Genomic DNA, 17,880 nt, shown 5'->3' with positions numbered 1-17,880 from the left:
TCAGAACCCAGAAGACAGACTAAAATTTGTCTTCGGTAATAAAGTGCTAAAAATTCCTGAGAAACCTTTGCTCTCATACACTCCTCAGCCACTGCGATTCAGGAAAGCAGGAGGCGGCCCATAACTGCAGTAGTCTCCAGGTCTTCCCTGGTGGCATTAAGTGTTCCCAGAGCAGAACGAGGGTTTGGTCAGTGATTTCCACTGATTTCAAGTGACACTTTCAAGCCCACGTATGCACACAGCTCTAGCAGCCGTGAGGTGGGTAGCCTTTAGATTTGAAACAGCCCTGGACCACACCGCATATGGCTTTATCTCAGCACAATTTCTGTCAGAAAAGAAGATAGCTAGACACTGAGAGAGTTGGATAAAAGAATCTGGAAAAATCCCATGTGCCTGCACAGCACAGTAAGAGACCGAACACGTCCATCTGCAGCCCCCTTTCTCCTGCGCTGTAGGCAATAACACCTGGCAGAGAGTGCAGGAGGTTGCAAGCCCAACCCTCCTTGGAATTAGTACAGGCTTTAAACCACATTTGTTTTCATGGAAACAGAAAAGCAAAGCAGAATATATTTAATCGCAACTTTCTGGAAGAAACAAGCTAAGCTGATATCTGTAATGGAAAATAAGGAGTTATAAGCTGTTCCCCCCCGCCCCCCCATGTGCTTACAAAGTATTTGCCGTATTCCAGTTATTTTTATCCCTCCCAGTGGAAATACAAGTAATAAAAATAGCAGTATTTCTATAACAGAGAAAACAAAAACAATGGTGCACAATTATGCCTCTGAGAGAAAATGCTGTAGTGTTTTTATTTTAGGAGAAAATTAACACGTGAAAAGAAGCCTGAGAGCTCTTTGATTAACCTGGGCGATCAGCCTCCAGAGAGCACCACGGAACTGCAGGATCTGCTTCCCTGCCCCGTGCCGACGCTTCCCATCCAACACCCCAAAAGGACACGAGCGGTCTCCTCTCAAACGGGGCTTTCAGGCGGGCGCAGCCCCCGTTCCCCGCATCGCCCCGCAGGGACTGACGGCTCCTCACCTGCCGTGCTCTGCGGCATCCAGCCCACCTGAACGGAGCCTAGCGTCAGGCCTTTGGCCACTGAGCCCCATTACCCCCGGTCCCTCCTGCTCCCCCAGGCTCCCTGCCCTCAGGGACACCGTGGCGGGGCAGGGGGTCCTGCTGCCAGGCCTGCCTGCTGCAGCACAGCCAGCCCCAGCGCATCCTGGACAATGATGCCAAACCTCTTTCACAAGACCCACGGCCAGCAATCCAAGTGATTTTTCTGGCTAGAGACATACAGATCTGCATCGAAGATCTCTGTTACACGTACAGCTTACCCTTAGAGCATCCTCAGCAAGGCGCTCTCCTGGGAGCCCAGAGCAGCATTTGCAATACTCCTATTAGTATAAAAGGAATAAAGAAAAACCCTTGCCAATCACTTCACTACTTAATAATCTCCTTCCACGGCTGACAATGGACAGAAGACTTAATCTTAAATGATAGATGTGTTGGAAATAATCTCAGTTCCTGAGGATCCTCGTAGAGAAATATAACCAGCTTCCTCTATTAGCCATGCAGCATATGGGACTTTCCCAAGCTGTTGGTTTCTGTTGCATCTGCTTTCCCACAGCTTCATATCCCCCAGAAAGAGGAGCATCAGGTCCTGCAGTTTGGAATAAGGGTGTCCTTGCCAGCTGCCCACGGAAAGAGCAGGAGCGCCATGCATCAGAAGAAAAGCAGCAGGCTGCTCTCATCAGGCGTGAGGGTTCATAGCCCACCACCGGCGCCCGAGGGCTCACCCTGGGGAAACGGCTGGGACAGTGGGGAAAAAGGATCGTGTCTGCCTCATCGCAGGGTGTCTGCTGCTCCTGCCAGGGCCAAATCTCAGGGCCAAAAGATTTCACTGGGTTGTTTGGGTTTTTTTAAATCTATTTACTTACTGATAACATTATTTCCCGAGGCTCTGAAATGACGAGAGGCAAGGCCGCAGAGCCATTAGCACTGGCAAAAAGTTGTTCACTTAGTAGATCTGCTTAGATGATAGTCAAACATCCTCCCCATCACTGCTCTCAGCCAGTGAAGTGCCCTCCATCATCACAGCAGAGTGCTGTCAAAGGCAATAACCCCGGCCACGGGCAGCCCAGACGCTGAGGGTGAGGGGCCCAAAGCCTGCAGCACCCTGTCCCTGGGAGGCACACGCTCCTAGGATGCCAGGGGTCCCAGCCCCAGACATTGGCCAGACCCTCACGACTGCCCTGCCAGAGCCCTCCTGGTTAGGGTCACACTGCAAAAGTAATTTCTGCACATTATTACTAGAACTCAGGAACAAACAAGAAAGAACATTGTTTAGTTTGAAGGCAGAAGTAACTCGTCAAGTGAAGGAGGGTATAGGTCTTCCGCTGACTTTGATGAAGCTCTGTCAACTTACGCCACCTACAAATGTGGCCCCCATAAAGCACGTCTCAGACACACGCATCCAGAAAGCCTTCCCTGTGAAGCCAGTCACTTTGCTCATCATACAGTAAAGGCAAGAAAGAGAGAGGGCTCCTTGGAAGTACAGAGTAGGATAGAGTCTCCAGGCCCAAGAATAGCAGTATTGAGTTACTTTCTACAGAATTTAGTTTTCAACAGCCAGCAGCAAATAAGATGGCCTGACACATTTATGTTCTGCTCAGACACTAAAAAGGATACTGGGTCTGTGTGTATCTGGAGGAGAATTAGATTGATTATAATTGGGCAGAAGATTAAATTGGTTTGACATGTCCACAGTCACCCCATGAGCCAGCAGCACACTGAGTATCAGAACACTTGCTGTGAAAGGGAACCGAGTCATTGTAGAGTTAACAAAGATCATACTGTAGCTCTGGACACCAAGCTAGGGAAAGAAAACTTCCAAATAACAAAGCAGAGTATTGAATGCTGACAACACATCCAGATTAATCATGTTTTCCAGACAGAAAAAGAGCATTGCACAAGGGTGGTAAAACCAGGAACATACTGAGCTTCGGCAGGAGACACAGACCACACTCAGCTCTTCCAATTGCCTACTGAAGGAATGACTGAAATGCCTCAGTATTACCGACTTTGGCACTGCCTGTCTTTCCAGCAGTAAATACTGTTCCTTAACTCATTCAGGGTACTTACAGCCCTTCCTTTCCATTAGATGCAGGGCAGCAGGAAGAGAGATGACAGCGGTGAAAATCCAGTCCGCACCATGGTCATTATTAACACCCAGTGTTCCAGTACAGCTGTGCCCGAGTTCAATGCAGGCTGAACATATCCAGCATCCGCTGCATGGCTTGATTTGGCACAAAAATCCAGGGCTAGGATCAATGGCAGGCTCAGATCTCACCTAGTCTCAACTCCTTGCTCGGCATCAAGAACACACAAACCCAAGAGACAGCATCAGAGGCAGGGCCAGAGCGCAGAGCTCCTGTCTACAGGTGATGCTCAGACCTTGCTTCTTTTGGGAGCACATGGTATGGTGGCGGCAGCGGTTACTAGCTGGGTTACTTGCTCTGCTCATGTAAGGGACCCTGAGACACAGCTTTTAGCAACAAAAAATGACTGAGGAGCATCTCCTTCCTGGACAGGTTTCAGCAGTGCAGAGTGCACCCAGAGCCTATGCTACATGCCCGATTCAAACAAAAAGCCCACTGTTCTTTGCGGTTGGCACCAACAGTGCTCAAAGCAATTGCCGGAGACAGGGGAACAAAGCGGATTACCATCGTAGTAGCTCCTGCTTGCTCCCCGAACCCCTGCGTGCCTTGCAGTCACAGAGATGAAGAGCGGGCAGACGAGGCAGGCCGCCAGCTGAGGCTGTTCCGACGTGCCCCCTCCCCAGCAGGCACGGTTCACAGTTTCCCCACGGCAGGAGGCAGGGGGATTGCTGCTGCTGCCAGCTGTGCCCAGTGCAGTCACTTCCAGCTTTCCCCACGCAACGTGACAGCATCGCCTTCAGCTCTCTGCTCGCACACCCAGGCAGTAAGCACAGCACTCTATTAAGGCTAAGATGGAGAGAGAAATGAATGAGATTGAAGTCCCCAGGTTACCACGTTCCACTGAAACACGAACACTGACCCTGGGGTATAAGGCAACGCACACAGATCTCGGCACACCACCCATGCCTCACTCCCAGCAAACGACGGGTCGTCAGCAGGTACCTCTCACACCTGCAAGAATCAAAGCCAGCCTTGCCTGAGAATTTCTTCCCAAGACAAAACTATTTGCGCACTGAGACCAGCATGTGGACGGCTGTGTAAGAGCACCATCTGGTGACACATTCCATATAAGAGATTTTAAAGAATGAACGTTAATTTACAATTTCTTAGCAGAATGATGCATAACTTACAGTTCGTGATCTCTGCCTTCATGCCGGGTGTGTGTCTGCCTACCGAAGGCTGATTATTCGCAGACCTCTCCGTGCTTCCTAACACAGTTGCTGCCGTTCTCTGAGTTACATGCACTTTCTCTGTTGTGTTGAGCTGATTAAGCCTCAGATCGGCAGATAATCTGTCTTCATTTAGAAAGCAGAATTCATCGTTGAGCATGGTCCCTACAGCATGCTGTCAGAAGGACTTGATGCTGCAACATCTCCTTCCTTTGAAAACATGCTAGGGCCAATAGAGCAGATAAACGACTTACATTTGGCATTGCCTGGAGACACAGATGACCTCCAAGAGGAAAACAGGCTTCAGTTTGGCATTTTGTGTCTTGTCCTCCAGTCGACTGCAAAACCACTGTTCAGATCCATGGCACAGACCCTGCAGCCGTGCCCGGTAACAGCTGCAGAACTGCACTGAACACATCTCCAAACACAATTTCAAATGAACGGTGTTTTCCACCACTTTCAGAGCTAACTCTTTCCTGATAGGAAAGTGATCTGAAACAGATACACACTGCCATGCAGATCCCAGTGTCAAATTCATAGCTTCGGCACACCCTAATCGCATATCCAGCCCCATATTCCCTGCAGTGGTGGAAATCTTCAAAAGACATGATTTCCAAACACTTCTAGTTGCCAGAGCCGTGACAGGCAGGATCACTTGTCACCCGCCAGCTACATAACGTTTGCTGAGTAACTCTTCTACCGTGAAAGGCTTTTGTGTTTATCTCATATGACATATGAGATAAAAGCACAAGAAGGACACGGAGCTGTTGGAGCGGGTCCAGAGGAGGGCCACGAAAATGGTGCGAGGGCTGGAGCACCTCTCCTATGAGGACAGGCTGAGAGCTGGGGTTGTTCAGCCTGGAGAAGAGAAGGCTGCGGGGAGACCTTATAGCAGCCTGCCAGGACTTAAAGGGGGCCTATAGGAAAGACGGGGACAGACTTTTTAGCAAGGCCTGTTGTGACAGGACAAGGAGCAATGGTTTTAAACTAAGGGAGGGCAGATTTAGACTGGATTTAAGAAAGAAATTTTTTACAGTGAGGGCGGTGAGGCACTGGCCCAGGTTGCCCAGAGAGGTAGTGGAGGCCCCATCCCTGGAAACATTCCAGGTCAGGTTGGACGGGGCTCTGAGCAACCTGATCTAGTTACAGACGTCCCTGCTCTTGCAGGGGGCTTGGACTACATGACCTGTAAAGGTCCCTTCCAATCCAAAGCACTCTGTGATTCTATGATTCTAAAAAAAATAAAGATAACTCTCAACAAACCAGTTGCGCTACAGGTTTAGTTAAGGAAATTACTGCATCCAGAGAAGCCTCAATGGTCTCTTCAGCTGGCTGGCCTCTGGCTGTGCAGGTGGACCTGCACCTGGGGGAGTGCAGGGGCTGAGCTGCACATGACAGCAGCAAGCTCTTCCTGTGAGCAATGCTATGGGTTTCGTTGAAGCCACGCGAGGCAAAAAGGGCTGTCAGTAGATGAAGAACAGCACTGTCAGGATGAAGCAACAGATACACCACTGACGCCCAAGTACACCACTGCACACCATAACGTACCCTTGCTTGTTCCTTGGTGAGGAGTCTTCACCAGGCATCCATCAACCTTAGCTGATGGGACCCAGCACTGTGTTTTGCAAGTCTTGTGTCATCTGCTAATTAAAGTTATATGCTAAACATGCTCATCTCTCTGATGCATTAATGAAAGGAGCAGGAATTTATATCCCCAGTTTTAATCCCCACTAATTTAGCAAACATTATCCTAAGTTCCTAAGCATTAAATCACGTGAATATCAGCAAGCACTTAGCTGCAATAGTAGCCCATGGAACGCATGGGAAGGTAATTTTGCAAAGAGCAATTCTATTCAGTGTTAAGTGCTTAGTTCTGCGTGCTTTGCTCCACTAACACAGAGCAAAGGACACAAGAACAGTATGAAATGCAGTTCAGCCCCTATATGCGTATTCAGGCTAACAGGACTGAAGTGGACTAACAACAAGGGGAAAGAAGGCCAGTGCTCTGAAGATACAGGTTTATAATCTCAACCCTCAGAGAAAGATGGCAATAATTCCAAAATCATATACTTGTCTACAGAGATATAGATGTGAATTCAACAATGGCAGCAAATGGTAAAACAGTCTAGCGGCATAGTTTCTAACTCTTGGTAGAATTTCGGGATGGAAAGAGGAGATTAAGATATGCCCCTCTAGGGGGGGGAAATAAAAAATTGGCAACTGAATCGCAGCACTTTGTGATGAGGTGAACAGCTCAGTGTCACTGGAGCAAGCCAGGAGAAGTTTAGCTAGGACATAAAGGGAAAAAAAACAAGCAAACCTACTGAGGGAACCCAGGGGATTGAGTGAAGTCAAACAGAGGTGCTGAAAATGACAGATCACAGTCCAGCCACAAAGGCAGCCAACACGAATACCACAGAAAGAGATGGAGCAGATGGGCTGTCAGAAGCTGGAGCAGATGGACTGGCAAGGCTGAGATTGCTCTGGACACAGGGAGGCAATGCTGCAGCGCCTGGCAAAGAGAAACAAAACATCCACCCAGAGAACTCCTCATTGTTCCTCTGCCAGGAGAGCACCAAACTCCAGCTCTAGAGGAACTGGAAGGGTCAGCAGGGCATCCGGCCATCCATTTGTGTCAAGCACATGCAGAGCAAGCATCACCTCACACAGGCAGTATTTGGTCTAGCAGCAAAATCCATCTGAAGTGCAATGGTTTAGGTTCAAACCATCTGTTCCTTTGCTGCAGATTGCAAAAGGCAAGCAAGTGCATTCAAGTGCTCATTGCAAATGCAGTTGTTCTCAATTTTAGCGAGACTAAATGTGTACTTTAGTGAAGTTAACTAAACCTTTTCCTGGAAGACAGCTCTCTTATCATGGAGCTTCTGTGATACTAAGCCACCACAAGCACTTAAAGAATAAACAAACAGTAAGAGAAAAATCCAACTTCTTTATGAGCTACAGCCTGAAGTTAGTTCTCTAATATGTAAAAACAGACATGCTTGGATCAGAGCCTTCACCAACTGAAAAGGTTATGAAAGTACAAACATACCTTCGAGATGGTTGGCATTCCAGGTTACTAGACCTCTCTCTCATTGCTTGCAGAAAAATTATTCAGAAGTAATTTTAATTTACGTGCATGCTCACTTTACTTTCTTCTTGCAGGTCTGATGGTCAGCTAGAGTACAATTGATATTGATGCCTGGAAGGACCTACAATCATTTAATCTGTTAAATCATTAATCATTTAACTCCTGTTAAAACAAACCAGACTAGTTCCTACTTCAAATTGTATAGCTGCAGTTGAATTAGGCCATATCCCAAGATATGCAAGCTCAATTCTGCCTTTAGTTCTGATATGGTAAGTCATGAGACTGCTCCAGTAGCAACATCAGCACAAAAAATGGATTTATCAGTAAAAGGGAGCAGCTCAAGGAATATACACTAAACTGCAGTTAAAAGGTGAACGCACACAACAGCATCGCATGCACACAGCTTTTTCACTGCATGCAAAAAGGACTGATGATGCAGGAGCAACCTCCTCCTCTTCCCTTACAAAGACTACCAACCTTACTGCCTAGATGTCATGGTTTGACCCCAGCCGCTCGCTCACTCTCTCGAGTGGGATGGGGGAGAGAATCAGTAGGGTAGAAGTGAGAAAACTCATGGGTTGAGATAAAGACAATTTAATAGGTAAAGCAAAAGCCACGCACACAAAGCCAAACAAGGAATTCCTTCACTCCTTCCCATGGGCAGGCAGGTGTTCGGCCATGTCCAGGAAAGCAGGGCTCCATCACACGTAACGGTGACTTGGGAAGAGAAACGCCATCACTCTGAACATCCCCCCCCCCCCCCCCCCCACCTTCCTCCTTCTTCTTCCCCCAGCTTTACATGCTGAGCACAACGTCATATGGTGTGGAATGTCCCTTTGGTCAGTTGGGGTCAGCTGTCCCAGCCGTGTCCCCTCCCAACTCCTTGTGCACCCCCAGACCACTCGTTGGTGCACAAGATGAGCAGAAATCCAAAACATAGCCCCATAGTAGCTACCATGAAGAAAATTAACTCTAGCCCAGCCAAAACCAGCACAACTAGATCACAGTCCTATCGAATCCAGGAGAGGTGGACTGGCCAGCCCACCAGATTGCTTCCGCTGGCATTGCTCCCCTGTATTTTGAATCACACCTTGCACCCAAGTGCAGGGCCACATATCATGTTACTGCATGGATCTGGTCACTGATACACCAAAAACCACGTTTATTAAGCAAAGGAAGATGCTGACCCTAGCTATGCATTTGCTACAGACCCATTTCCAACAGGTAAAATACAGTAACCACCACGCAGAGCAGAGTACGACAGACAGATGGCAGATGAGGAGCATCATACAACTATGGGTGCAATGTTAACGAGTTACAGAGCAACCAAGTCCAGCTCACTTTTCATTTTTCCAGTGAGTACTGGGGGGCAGGAGAGGCGCAGGGAACATCGCCTCAGAGCCACCCCCTACAGACTGTTGCCAGGTCTGTCAGGCCTTTGGAAAGCATCCCAGCTCTGGGAACTGTACACACACGAGCTGCACACCTCAAAACTGTCTCCTCCAAGGCTGCACCCAAACTTCAGGATGACAGCAGCACAGAAAACCCTAGAGAAAACCTTAAAATACTTGTATTTCGTGTACTAGGCGTAGATAAACGCGACAAATCGTTTTATGGAAAAGTAAGTGCAGAGTGGTGAAATCACAGCACCTCCAACCCAAACTGTGAATTGAGTTTAGACTCAGTATTTTCTGTCTTGGAAGTCCTGATTGCTGCAGATGACGCAGCCTCAGGTGGTCACGCTAACTGCTGCAGTGAAAATTTCATCAAGGTACTTCCACACCGCAAGTATCAGGAAAGTCTTTTGCCAGACACAAACTTGTATCTAACGACCTAATGCAGATGTGCAAAAAAGAAACTCAAATTGAAAGAGTCATTTTTCTAATTTAATAGAAATAACCAAAACAAAACTGTTTTCAAACAATGCTTTAAACTGATCTAATACAACTTCTACAGCACATTCCAGAGCACTTAACAAGAAATATTTACAGGCAGCTAATGTTTTAAATAACCATGTAAAGAAAAACGTTTTTTTTTAATTACACACCAGCAAAAAACACAGGAACAGAACAATTAGAAACGGTAACCTTGTTTAAAAAAAGTTAAATATGATTAGTCAGATAATACGATACCACAGGAACAGCACTTTTTTGAAGAATCATATTAAAAGATGAGCAAAGTTTACTATGTGCAAAAAAGAACCAGTTCAATGACTGGAAGCAAGAAATAATTGAAGAATCAAAGAATGCTATTAATTTAACCCTTCCATGAGTACGTTTACATGTAAAACAGGCTTTCAACCGCACAAATCTTTATAGGCTTATATACATGTTTCATGGTGTTCTGAACCTAAGAAATACCCCCATTTGCAGGCCATTAGCAGACATGCACTTCTTTTTTTTTAAATGTAGATCACTCTAGAGTGAATGCTGCAACAAGTTGAACTTATAAAATATTTTAGTACCCCTCCTTGTAGAAATTCAATAAATTCTAAAGAAAGCAGCCTTGAGCTGTAAGATCACTCAATAGAAAAGGCCAAAACTGCATTTCATACATTTAATAGTTCACTTATAATAAAGATACCCAAATTAACTGCAATTTTTGAAAACTAATTCAATTCAGATACATTAGAAAGCATATAAAGTAGGATCCCCATAAGCAAACAACACAGGAACTAGATGGAAGAGTTACTGTACACGCACTTTGAGAAAATAAAAGAAATCGCCATATCTGAAGATACAATGCATATGTTCAATCTGAAATATGTCTATGTAAACTGTGGCATATAAATTTTTTTTAAAAAAAGTACCTCCATTATTTACTCAAACATCTACTTTTTAAAAAAATATGTAACTTTCCCCAATTTTTAAAATAAAATGCCACACTATATTGTCAATAACTCCTGCACACTTTGTTTTTAAAAGCTAGACTTGGTGATATGCATACAAACTTCCCTATAAAATCACTATCCAAAGGAAAGGATTCCTGTCATGCTAATAGGCAACAGACAAAGCAGTTTTATTGCTTTTTCTGAGGAAGAGAGTAAGAAAAACAAGAAAAAGCCAACTTCCAGTACATGATACATATAGCTTTAAAATACTGTTGCCATTACCTAAACTTTTAAGGTCAGCCCGAAAACTAGGTTATACAACAGAATGATAAATTTGGGCTAATTTTAAGGACTTCCGTTCCAGTGGCTTGCAGAAATGTTTATAAAACATTTCAATGACCCAGTGTTAAGTGTGCCGACACAGTCAAATGTCACAAGTGATAGCAATGGTGACATTCCACACAAGAAAACAACCTCTCCACATTTAACAGAGCATTCCTGAAGTTTGGGGAACATCCTTTTTTTGGATAGTAACTCTGCCTTATTATGCTATAGGCCACTTGATTCCAGGGCACAGTTAAATAAAAGACCTGAACCTATTCAGCTGGTTAAATTATCACTAATCACTAGTAATTACATGGCAGGATACCTGCTGAGGTAATTGAGAAGTCCGCAAGTAGCATACTGTACACTTTTCACTCTCATTTCAAAAGCAAGTTGCCTTTTACTTCTTTGGATTAACTTAAACTTCAGGGTCATATACAGCAAAAATTGCGACATGAATGGTCTTTTTTACAAGCGTCTTGAATGAGAGCACGTAGTTACACCAAGTGCCAGACTATCTTCTTGCTATCATGTTGGAACGCTGCAATCATGCAGACAAAGCAGCTGGCACGCAGAGCGCGCCCACCACATCTTTCATCCGCTAGTTTTATTGATGTAAGCTATGCTCTAATTCCCAGGGTAAAACACGCTGGCACTTGCACATATTGCACACACATCATCTGGCATAGAGAAGATGCTCAGAGTAACACAGTGACCTGTTAATACAAACCCCATTAATTTGCTCTCAAACAAGTTACAATGTGGCACCAAAAAGTTTTGACTGAGCAAACCCTTACCAGTTCCATGATAAACGTTTACAGACTACAGGATCAGGAAATGTATTAGCAGAGCTTACCTATCCTTTCAAACATTTTTGAATAGAACTTAGCTAATTTCAAAACAATCATTGAATTATTGTATTGGGAGTTCCAAAATGAAGGGGGGGATAACATCGTTTTGTTTCTTTTATATAAAAAAGAAACTTCAGATTTCTTGCACACAAGTCAAAATTCCACATACTACTACCGAGCACTGATGAGCTGAATGGAAGGACCAATTCTAGAGGTTCAGTGGGTTATGTGCAAGAGTGGAGCTTGAACTCTCATCAAGGTCAAAGCTTAGCATCGCTTGTGGTTTGCAGGTGAACTAGTGGAATACAGGCTAAGTCGCTAGCCTACAAAGTTTGACAATTTTCCTACCTTGTCATAGGGAGTGAACCAACCAGAGAGGCTACCTCAAAACATTTAGACATCTGCTCTGGGGTCTGGGTGGAGAACAGATGGTACTGTTCTTGCAGCAGCCAGGGAGCACGCGCTACCCCTGAACCGCAGCTTCGTAGTGTGGTCCTTCCCCCGCTCCGAGACCCAGGATGCCACCACGCTTGTCCTGCGCTCCAGGTCAGGCAGTGGGCATCCGCAGCACTTGAATCCGTGACTGGTGACTTACAAAGTGAACAGTTAAAAAGTTGAGGCCTGAAGGTACAGAACCTAGCGTGCTTAAGCGCCATAAAAATGGTGACCCCAATTGAAGAGAATTCACAAAATCTTATTTTCATGATAATTTTAATAATATTCCTTCGCAAAATGAAGCTGAGAAACTAGAAATGCATAAATAGGCAATACACAGAGCCATTAAATGATCCCTTGTTACTATTACTGTCCTATTCACACACATCATCCTTTCTACGGGCAAAGTTTTTGCTATTTGTCATTTTAATATGTTTAAGTAGAATTACCTTTCCTTTCACATACAAACTGGTAAAAAATAAATTTAAACTGGCACTATGTTAAATCTGAGAAATGGAAAAAAAAACCCAGTTTGAATTTTAAGTGTAACATTTGCATAATCTAAAGAAGTGAGCCTGAAGTTATAAATACCTTCAATCCCCTCATTTATTGTGAGAGGTATAGTCACAATGTACATATACTTTGTTCTTCTAAAAAGAAATCAAATCTTAAGTGATTTGCATAAAAATTGCTGAGACCATATCTCAATTTGATACATTGTGCTAAAATATTTATCTTTACCATTATGGTAAAGTGTATACAATGTCACAGGAATTGCTCATGCTGAGTATACCAAAACCCCAGTGATTTACCACAGAATTGCTGTATTCATGCAAAATCTTATGGCAAATTTATAGTCTGTCAACTTGACATCATCCGATTACATGATTTCTTCATCTTACTTTAACGAGATCTGTATGAAGGCCAGAAATTACATTTATTATTTCTGGTATTGATTTCTGTCAGTAAAGGAAACAACTGTTCAAACTATAATTACTTTGTGACGACCTCATTTCTAACCAGAAATACTGGAATGAAGGCAGTGTGCAATGGGAAGGCACTGCAGAGATGCCTGCCACAGGGTTTAGGGAAATAGGGAAATTGTTCTGTTTTCAATATTTGACCAGAAACCACTCAAAGCCAAATCCTGGTCTGTGCAAGTGCTTTGTTCAATGGATGGACAACTAACCCCATCTCAACAGATTTATTCCAATCTTTCTAGACATTTCCCTCATAAGCTGCTTCTGAAGAAAGTTCTGAGTACTCCTCTAATAAAAATAAGACAGAACCTCAAAATGAATGCAATGTTAGAAATAGCATATATTACAAATCTTTTCTTGATAGGAACAATTAATAAGAATACATATTAGCTTAAAAACAGCTCAGCAAATGTTGCTGATCTGCAAGAAATCTCAATTCACTATTTACAAATAAGACAAAGTGAATACAGGAAATTTTACACATTTGGTAGTTAATAGGTTATTGTTTGCCGAGTGGTCTATTAGAAACTGATATTTAGGAAGACTGGAAAAACACCCCAACTAGTTATTACCTCTTCAGTCTATATTTTAAGTACAGAAAATTAGACAATGAATAGTGGAGATAACATTCTGCCTCATTAGGGGGATCAGGGACAGATGACACAATGCTAAGACTTCTGCCATGAACGCCATTAAAATGTTCTGTGTACAGGATTCGTAATAAATATACCTAGCCCTACTGAAAAGAGATTGTTGCCCCCAGTTTAGTCTTTCATCTGTCAAGAACTCACACTCCTGCACTTGCCAATTCAGAACAGTTTAATGATTTTTTTTCCTTTTGCTATACATAAAATGTAGTAAAGAAAGTCAAATTGAGATAATTGGATCAACACAGAAGATCAGTTATTCACAATACCACTTAAATGAGATGATAAAAGCAATGACCAACACGCACTTAAGTTCACACAAAGAGGGGATTTCAGGAACGTTGCTTACAGTTTATACTGCAGTCCAGCATGAATGCAAGATACAGTAACTGTATTGGTCCAGTCCTGCAGAACATTTTACTAAGCAGTCTTATCTGTACATGGAACATCTCTTATCAAATCTGCTTCTCTTCAACATTTATCCACCTCTATCTGTGAGACCAGGATAAGTGTGTCCCCTCCATCAGGAAAAGAAAGAATATAGCAAATCAAGGAAAAAAGAAAAAAACCACAACCAAAAATTTACAATACAGTTTTTTTCCCCTTTTGATGAGAATGCTTTTCTGTACAAGTGTTTTTTGTAATCTAATACTGTTTAAAAAGCTATCAGCTTCTTCAAGATGGCCACTGTAGGCATGATAATATTCCAGGAACACTTAAATAACAGTTTTTACAATAAATTTTAGGTCCATATCATTAGATTACTTTATATGCACTGGTCTCTCATCTGATTTTAGGCGTTTTCTACGTGGTTGTATAAAATCTTCATCGGAGTCCTCAGTTATTTCACCATCATCCTCTTCCTGTTCAAATTCAGGCAAAGGCTGGAAGGTCCTGTCTGGGTAGATCTCTGTAAGTTTATCTTCAAAGTATAATGCAACTGCCTTCCCTGCCTGCGCTACTTCTGAATCAGCCTGTAAATAAAAGAAGACAGGAATATTCACCTGTTGGAAATGCACATCCCTTCACCAAGTGTGCATGGTCTGAAACGCTTACCTTCAAATTAATCTCTTGTGTTTCTGCATAAACTTGAACAACTTTCATCATCTAAAAAGGATACCAGAGTCAAAAAAAATGAAATTATAATCCTTTCTAAAGTTATGAGATTGCATAGGATTGGATGACTAAAGTCAGCCATAACAACAAAACAGTTTGTTATGGACTACACCTCTTTAGTTCTCAAACTTAGCAGAAGCAGGTTTAAAACAGTCTTAGGAGGGTGACATGAGGTAAATAAACCTTAAACAAAACACACAACTTTTGTACAAATAAGTGTCTCCCCGTCATTTTCAAAACTGCGCTCTATTCATGACTGCTTTCTTCAATTATAAATTTTAGTTGCCTGGACATTATTGTGGAAAAGTCTTACTTTAGCGAGAAGTGCTCCATGAGACTACTTTCTTGGGGGTCTTACCCCACTTTGATTTCTATTTTTTAAAAGCGTATGGCTTAGAGGCAGTGGACATGATGCTATTATGAGAGGTCAAGGTGACTCATCTTTTGCCATGAGCCAGCATTTCAAGCAGCGAGACAAGTCTGAAACACCTTTTTAAAAAAAAAAAAAAAAAAAACACAAACACAAAAAAACCACATCCATCAGTCCTTGCTCCCTTGTTTTACTCTTGTCCCTAAGAGCTGCAGCATGTTTTCCTCTACAGTAGATGCTTCATTAATTCCCTTGATTGAGAAGTTCACATAATTGCAACTTCTTCCACAGTGCTCATTAACCTCCACCTAATAGAGACATAAGGGAGTTGGGGGTGTCAAAGTCCCAAATGCTTGCGAGCATTTACAGCATTACATCATTAACCTCGATTTTTACTACTGTACTTGTGAAACAGTTGAGATTTTAGTTGTAGGTTTGTGTACTTCCTTCAATTTACTTCTTCACAGAGCCAGAAATGCAGCCCAAACACTGCAAAACTCAGATTACATTTTACAGAAAAATACTGGCTGTTGTATACATTTCTAAGGTCAGAAGAAAGCCATTCCCTGCGATGCCTTCTCCCCAGGGCTTTTTGTCATCCTTGCCTTAAGGCATCTCAGAAATGAGGATACCCTCTTACCTCAGCTCCTACTCTGTTTCAGCACAATACCACAATTTTTTTTGATATTGAGAATATTTTTTCCATTGCTCCACCTAGTAATAACACTTAGGTAGTTTATCTCCCCAAGTCACAGTCATTGTAAGGTGCAAGTATTTCATTGATGGGTTCATTGCAAAATAAGTCAACTTCCCACATACATCAAAAATATGACTCCATACAATAGTTACCAACTGAAAATTGATTTTTGTGGGAGCCCAACTACCTATGAGCTAAAGCACTAAGCTTAATACCAGCCATAATGAACACAATGCTTTTCTGGATTCAGCTCGCATGAGGTACTAGAACCAGTAGAATATTCTTCAGAAAGGTACTTTTCCTCAGTAGAGGAAGTTTCCTCAATAGAGGTCTACCATGTTTCATGAGTGTAAGAACAGTTCTCTGTATAGCTTGAGACAGTTTTAAGGACTGCTCGATTGCCTTTATTACCACACTTCCTAAGCACTTCTACAATCTATTTGATATATAGTAACAAGGTCACCCTGCTCTTCAGTCATACATCCATACCAGTGAATGCACTTTAAAAGTTCCCTCTGTTAAAGTCTGATCTCCACATTTTGCTAAAACTGAGCGGTAGTTCTGTAATTGCATTTGTTTTGTTTGGTTTTTTAAGTGTCTGATTCAGCATCTGCTCCGTAAGCAGAAGTTACGACTAGAAGCAGAGCCTTTAATTGGAGAAGCTGCACAACCATGTCGAAATAAATCTTAATCTAAAAAAAAAAATTATACAGATTGGAAGTTAACATACTTCATTAAACCTTTCACAGTTCTTGAAGATCAACCGGACATCTGCCACAAAATCCTCAGGAGTCTGGTAGTGTTGGGAATGCTTCTTTTGCAGTTTCTTTTTTACTGTAGATAAATCCATTGGTTTCTTTATAATTTTATAGTAGTTTGGTATCTGTAAAACACAAACAGTGATTTATCACTACAATGACTACATAGTTCACAGAAGCAGTTGAATTTCTTCACTTATCAAAATATCAATCAGCTAATCTCGTCATGCATTGTACACATGTTCGGCAAGTGAGAACAATTTCCTTTCGTCAAAGTGTTTAAGTTCTTTCTAACCTTCAGTGTCTATCATAGCACAGCAATGCTTTTCATTATAGTTACTTCTTTTACAGCTGAAAACAGAAGAGTCAAAGCAGTTCCTTTCCTCCTTTCATTTAAAAGATTGTCAAAAATAAAAAAGCTCTCCTAAAGCATTTTGAATTTCATGGGTATCCCGAGACATCCTCTTCCAATTCAACAACTGCTAATTGAAAGTATTTTTAAATATCTGGGTTTGAGACTGGGAGTAGAGCCTCTACACAGAGAGGCTACAGAATCAGTTTCTGTCTCTCTCAGAATCATGAAATACTGGATGACCACCACAACTTTTAGATTGATCAAGGGGGACATGCTTCAAGTAAAAGCAGTTAGTTCCTTCCTGAACTCAACTCTAGACTTTTAGAGATGCTACGCCAAAATTAAATCACAAACTATTTTTCAGGAGACTCACCGAGGCTGGGACTGGCTCTTGAAATTCAATGCTCAGCTCATGACAATACAGGTAAAGCAGGAGACGTTCACATTTCTTACAAAGAAATAAACAGCTTCACATTAATATCCTTAATTTATCCTCAGCCCAGAAGTTCATATCTCCTTATTTTAAATAGGTTTGTACTTTAGCAGCTTAGTACTAGAAAATTTAAATGCAATCCCCGCAAGCTTAGTTATAAAATGTAAAGTTCTTCGGAGGGCATTGTTGAGAGGGTAGAACACCACCTTACAGTTCACATAGCAGAAATACACTCCCCTTTGATTTCTTCTTCCTAAACAAAAGCCTAGGGCTAAAGTCAAACATGAAGAGGCACACTAATATACAATCACATTAAAAAAAAAAAAAAAAAAAGACAAACTATAACCACTTTTATCCAACCATAACTGCATGTAACAGGAAAGGACTGAGTTGCAGACTTCTATTCTTTTCCCCACAAGACAAAAGTAAACAATTTGAAACCAAAGCCAGAATGTTTCTATGAATTCCCTGTTGAAATAGTTTTCTTTCCTTTGTTTGTAATTCCTTTGGAGGAATTCGATTTGATAATACTCTAACACTTTATGCGCAGGCTGATTGATAAAGCTAAAAATAATTCTGTCAAGGTCATTACACCTTCCACAAGAA

At 42.5% G+C, this 17,880-nt stretch overlaps 1 protein-coding gene across 5 annotated transcripts in view; it reads right to left on the bottom strand.

Annotated features, from left to right (window-relative positions):
* Positions 1-9,342: 9,342 nt before the first annotated feature.
* TRIM33 (tripartite motif containing 33) overlaps positions 9,343-17,880 on the bottom strand; it is a 41,786-nt gene continuing 33,248 nt past the window's right edge. For 3 of the 5 annotated variants that reach the window (XM_072844578.1, XM_072844574.1, XM_072844579.1), the window contains 4 exons: positions 17,215-17,289; positions 16,459-16,611; positions 14,602-14,652; positions 9,343-14,519 (listed from right to left, as the gene is read on the bottom strand). In XM_072844578.1, the coding sequence (XP_072700679.1) occupies positions 14,307-14,519; positions 14,602-14,652; positions 16,459-16,611; positions 17,215-17,289 (492 nt within the window). In that variant the 3' untranslated portion in view covers positions 9,343-14,306. Of the gene's footprint in view, positions 14,520-14,601; positions 14,653-15,161; positions 15,340-16,458; positions 16,612-17,214; positions 17,290-17,880 lie in introns of those variants that run through there. The other 2 variants (XM_072844575.1, XM_072844576.1) reach the window with 2 other exon arrangements.

Source organism: Ciconia boyciana, chromosome 23 (assembly GCF_034638445.1).
Source record: "Ciconia boyciana chromosome 23, ASM3463844v1, whole genome shotgun sequence".
NCBI lineage: Eukaryota > Metazoa > Chordata > Aves > Ciconiiformes > Ciconiidae > Ciconia > Ciconia boyciana.
This window is presented reverse-complemented; position numbering and strand designations above follow the sequence as displayed.